This window comes from Atta cephalotes, assembly GCF_000143395.1.
Source record: "Atta cephalotes unplaced genomic scaffold scaffold00271, whole genome shotgun sequence".
NCBI classification, from domain to species: domain Eukaryota; kingdom Metazoa; phylum Arthropoda; class Insecta; order Hymenoptera; family Formicidae; genus Atta; species Atta cephalotes.
In genome coordinates, this window is record NW_012130335.1 from 1 (window position 1) to 6,067 (window position 6,067).

General features: G+C 25.0%; 1 protein-coding gene across 1 annotated transcript; it reads right to left on the reverse strand.

Annotated features, from left to right (window-relative positions):
- Positions 1 to 1,060: 1,060 nt before the first annotated feature.
- LOC105625196 (glutathione S-transferase 1-1-like) lies at positions 1,061 to 2,731 on the reverse strand (the record flags this gene model as incomplete). Its single annotated transcript, XM_012206536.1, has 5 exons — positions 2,591 to 2,731; positions 2,145 to 2,203; positions 1,819 to 1,960; positions 1,553 to 1,717; positions 1,061 to 1,203 (listed from the first exon to the last, which is right to left on the reverse strand). Coding segments are annotated over exons 1-5 (650 nt in total), but the record flags the coding sequence as incomplete, so codon positions are not given.
- Between the last annotated feature and the right edge of the window lie 3,336 nt (positions 2,732 to 6,067).

The window sequence follows — 6,067 nt, forward strand, 5'->3', positions numbered from 1 at the left end:
TATATATATATATATATATATATATAAATATATATATATATAAATATATATATATATAACAAATAAAAATTAATAATTATTAAAACAATGTTGTATTTGATATTCTAAGGATCAAATTAATTTATATCAATATTACATCAAAATTTACTGAAAAAAATATGTAAACAATTAAATAGAATAACAAGATATTGTAGGTAGAAACGGGTTTCAATATTTTATACTTTGTATAATAATCTTCAGAAGATCATTACCCGACGTACGATATAATGAGATGATATGTTGAATGTGAATTTTAAGAGAGAGAGAGTTACCTAGGCAACATGCAATATCTAGAAGATATCTTTAAAATGCTTTTTAAATATAATTTTTTGGTCCCAATGTACGTCCTAAAAAATGTCTTTATGATATCTTATGACGTCTTTTAGATGTTATGTTGTCTGGATAGAATTTTAGTCATATAAAAATCGCGATTGCCATCAGTCGGCATGTTACTCATCTTTGATGCTTTAAATTTTCAACATACGGAAACAATAAGAAATTATAGGAATTACATATAGTACAATTTAAAACTATATAATCAAAAGATATGTTTTTAAATTGATACTGTGACTATTTATGTTACAATAGATTATGACTTATTATTTTTATTTTATGTTATATTTATCGGCAACTTTTTTATTTGTTCCTATTCTTACTTTCATTCTTTTAATTTAATATATTTTCTTTTTAATTTTTCTTTTTAACTTATATCGTAGTTTCAAATTTATCGATTTATTTATGTGTTAAGATTAAATATTAATAACTGAGTAACTTTTTAATTTTAACTTGTTTCCATTAAGAATTCAGATTTTTAATTCTATCATCTTTAATTTTTAATTCTCATTAATACTATATATATATATATCTCAAAATTAGCACTCTTTTAATCTGTTTAACAATCATAATTTATTTGTACAAAGTCAAAATCTATAAGACTTAATGATTCTAGAAGAAAAAATATTGTAAAAATAATACAGTATCAATGCATTGTACAGCTATTCAATCTATGCGACGAAATTACGTCTTTTTTTTATAGTGTTCGACGAAGTCTGCAAATGCCTTCATACCAACGCTTTCGAGTTCACTGTAATTAGGAATTTCAGCTTGGATCTTAATAAACCATTTCAGAATGTTGCTATATTTACTCAAGTCATAATCTACAAGCTGCAAAAAAAAATATTAAATTGCTAATTTGATGTTATTTTGTTATAACTTTCTTTCAAAACTGTGTCTTTGTTAAAATTTATGTTTTTGATTTTGTTTGTCAAAATACGCACTTGTTTATATATAGCGAAGTGTTATAAATTTACAATAAAGTTTTACTCAAAATTAGTATTAAAAAAAAATAATAATAAATTATAAATAATAATAAAACTAATATTTAATTTAGAAACAAGAGATGCTTTTTTATGTCTAAATTTATAGACATGCTTTTTTCTCTACGCTATTTTATCGATTTAATAAATGTTTTAATGAATGAGTAGTGTGTGTTTGTATAAAATTATATAGTTACCGGAAAATTAGAAACGGAGACGACCAAGGTAATATCAGCGAGAGTTAGAGTTTTTCCTGCTACATAATTTTCCCCTTCTAGGAATTTATCCAAGAGAGACAAGGCTTCGTGCAGTTTATCATATTTTGCTTGCTCCGGAGTGATGTCGGTGAATATTATTGGATACTGCGATTAATGTATGTACATACATTATATATGTGTATCATTTCTATCAATCTTAGATATTAAATATGATTTATGAAGTATTATACGTTCCAAGAACTTACATAATAATCAGCAAACGATCGATACAGAGTTCCCATATCGAAGTAAAGTTTTTGATCCACCATAGCTCGTTTTTTCGGATCATTTGGATACAGAGAATCGTTCTTGCCATATTGATTGACTAGATAAGTCATAATTGCGCGGCTGCAAGCGTAAATAATTTATTATAATAATAAATAAATAATATTGACTTTACTAAAGAATTTAAAGAAAAAATATATGATAAAGACAGTTAGATACAGAAAAATATATTTATTTTATATGTGTGTAAAAATTAGACTTGTGATATTCACTAAATTTTAATATAAAAAGATTAAGAGATAAACACCTTTCACATAAATATAAGCCATCATCATCCAATGTAGGTACTGTATGTTGTGGGTTCATCTATTATATATATATATATATAAAATAAAAATATATAACAAAATAACAATTAGAGTGCGTTCGCCTCTGTACATAAATTTATACGAAACTGTTTAACTCTATTTTTTCTCTTCCTTTTTAATTTTTTTTTTTTTTAAATAAATTCTCGGAGTTTTTGTTGCATGTCCTATAACTTTTATAGAGTGAAAGCTCACTCTAAAGAGTGAAATCTCATTCTTACAGATTGAAAATTGAACCAGACTTTAAAAAAAATTGGTTTAATTTTCTTTAGAATGAGAATCCATTTCAAAAAATTTAAAGAGTTACAACATAAAAAAATTTAATTTAAGAATTCACTTGTATTTATATTCTTAAATGTTTCATTAAAAAAATTTTATTATAAGTCACCTTAATAAATTCGGGTTTTAGATGTTCGCCGGCAGAGAGATCTACGTTTTTCATATTTAAATCAACTCCTACAGCTGCCGCCGTTAAGAGAACGGCCCGACATGGCGGACTTCCGGTGAGTTGGTAAAGATCGATAGGCATTTTAAAATCTGCGGAGACGCATGATATGCTATTAATGAAATGACGACGATACGCATATATTTTTGTATTTAAAAGAGTAACTAATTATGCGAAAATGACTGAAAAACAGAAAAAAACGAAGAAGAGTAATCAAAATATTAGACACAATCAGGCAACATTGTCTCAAATAAATCTAATTTACGGCACATAATTTGCGTTAATTAATTAGTAAAAAAAAACTTGTATCAATAGGCCACAAGCTATAACGTGAACCAGTGGACCGTGGCTTCATAAATTTAATTATGCACTGGGCAGATGTGGAAAATGATTCAGTAAGTTTCTAGGTTCATAAATTATCGCGTAATGAAGTACGATTCATACACTCGAATTCCAAAAATTATAAAAGTCAATATCACACACTGTGAATCACAATTATTCGCAATCTTTCAAGTCTTATCACTTCAGCGGTTTTGGTAAATTATTTATGACAGATAAAGAGAGATGAAAATGAAAAATCACATCAAATCGAACCTGCAGATTGTATTCTCTGGAGATGAGTAGCGAGATTATGACAGACTGTCTAATCAACTTGTTTGTCGGAGCTATATAAATAGTTTGCGAAGTGCCTGTGTAACAAGGAATAGTTCTGTATTGCACACATACAAGAGTGAGATCAATTATCATTGAGAATTCTCATACTTACTAGTAGTCTTGTTTGTTTCAAATAAGCTATTGTATTATACGAGTTATTTCCGCGCTTCCTCTTGCATCAGAAAACAATAAACAACAGTTTTGTATTGCATGTGATTCAATGTCAGTCGATGATATAAGCATAGATATTGAATGAAGAATGTTTTCTCTTACATAAAATCTGCACGATTTAAAAAAAAAAATTATAATTTTTATAACTTTGTAACGAAAAAGTTATAAAAGAAACTATGCAAATTATAATAATTTTTATGTATAATTTGCATAAATAATTTGTAATTATATATAATGATGTATAATTTGCTAAATCAGTCTAGTTAATTGATTTCTTCGATTTGGTTTGCTTTTCAATTTCAAAATAAAGATAATTTCCTTTTTTATTTTTTTTGCAATAAGAAAACCGTATTTATGTTCTATTTTGTTATGAAACCTAGCAAAAATTATAAAAATTAACAATAATAAAATTAGAAACAAAACCATTTATATGAGTATATCACCTAAATGTTGTAAAAATTAAGAATTTATAATAAAACTTAATATCAAAATTTGTTTTTGATTATTTTTTTCAATCAATAAAAATTAATCTAATTTACTTCGATCTATTTTACTCTGCTGAATCGACTTTTATGATCACTTAATTGCTTTTGCTTTCCATATTATCATTACGCTTAATTTATTATCATAAATTAATTATTTTAATATCGAAATGCGAATAATTGTGTTTGTAATAAATACATCTATTCATAAAATTACGTAGACTTATACGAAAAAGTATTGTTAATAAATTGATCTTACTTAGACAGAGTTCTGACAAGCCTCGCAAGTTTAAATACTCGTTAACTTAATTACGTTGCGGTTTATTTTGCAATTCAATCTATCAATATTTTTGATATATTAATTTTATCGATTAACAATTTGAGGTTCGACGGCACAAGAATCGTAAGAACATCAGTCTTATTGATATATATCATCATCTATCATTATTACATGCTACAATTGTTATCAGGAGATACGATAATGTCTCGCCGCTAAGAACACGCATCACAGATAAAAAAAGCAAAAATATACATATATATGTTTAAACACAATGTGAACAGCGTAATTAGATAGTATGTGTTTATGATCAGTATATTATAGCCATTCATTACAATCAGATGATGTAACGTATATTGCAAGTGTTAACCAACGTTAATTAGTTCCAGCATGATTCATCATCATGTATGAAATTTGCAAATCATGCTCTTCTTTACATCATGATGAAACTCTTAGCTTTTTAAAGCATTGTTAGGTAACTGATTTAAAGTATTGGCAACGTAAAAAAATGACCATGAATAATTATATAGTTACATGTATAAATTATAAATAATAATCATGTTATTTATATCAATTATAAATAGTATTATTATAAATTATAAGCAATATCACTTGTGATGATAGATGTGGGACAAGAGCAACATTATTTGATATTAACTTTTTAATAAACGAATATTTTTTATGAATAATAATTCTTTTATAAATAAATGATGTAGTATAAATTCTTTATAAATCTTTAAATATTTACTTTTAAAAACATTAACTTTACTTTATTAAACTCTTCAAAAAATAGAGATAATTACAATTAGACATGAATTTTATATTTTACAAAGTCTGCAATACGTTTCTTAGAATAAAATGCTACAGATATTTATTTCCATTCTTCTAAAAACTACATAAGTTTTACGATATTTATATAGAATACTATCTTTTAAAGAAGTCGACAATAGATAACCATTTAATAGCAAATGAAAGCATTAGAGCGTTTGCAAGGTCTTGAATCTCAAGGTTTCGCCTTCCTACGCTGATGTGTGCATTCGATATGTTGCGCATAACATTATAAGCATGCAACAAAAATGAAATACTTGGAAATTACTATTAATATATCCGGAGCAATGCTGCGGAAGCAAAATTAAGGCGAATTCGACTAAACTATGATATTAGTTTATTCAATATTATGATTTAGTTAATCAGTTGTTTAAATCGTATTTTGCAATTACGAAAAGATTTAGAACAAATTAATTTTTTATTGGTAAAAAGTTAAACATGTAATATTAAATATCTGAAACAAGAAGTTACAATTTTTAATGTTTATTTACGTATCAAATCAATATAAATGAAAAATATAATAAAAATTAATCAAATGATATTCGGTACCTCTCATCTAATCTTATACTTGGAAATGTATCATATAAAAAACTTTGTGCCATTTGATATTGAATACTTGCAATTGAAAACAATTTTAGATTAGCATATTTTTCTATTATATTAATATGTATGTTCCAGAGAAAAAAAATTCATAATAACGCTGAATTTATTGTATATTCTTTAAAATATAAATATTTTATATTTTTAACGTAAACATTTTAAATATATGACGCACTACGAAAATATACAATATGTAATATTATATGTTTCTTTTACTTACTGTTCATATTTATTGTTCATATTATTTAATTCTGTCATATATTTTGTTCTTATAGTTGTTTTTGTAGTTTTTGTAGTTTTAAATTTATTAATTTATTTTTATATGTTAAAGTTAATTATTTATAACAGAACAATATGTTAATATTTTCCAAAATTTATATATATATATATATATATATATATATATAT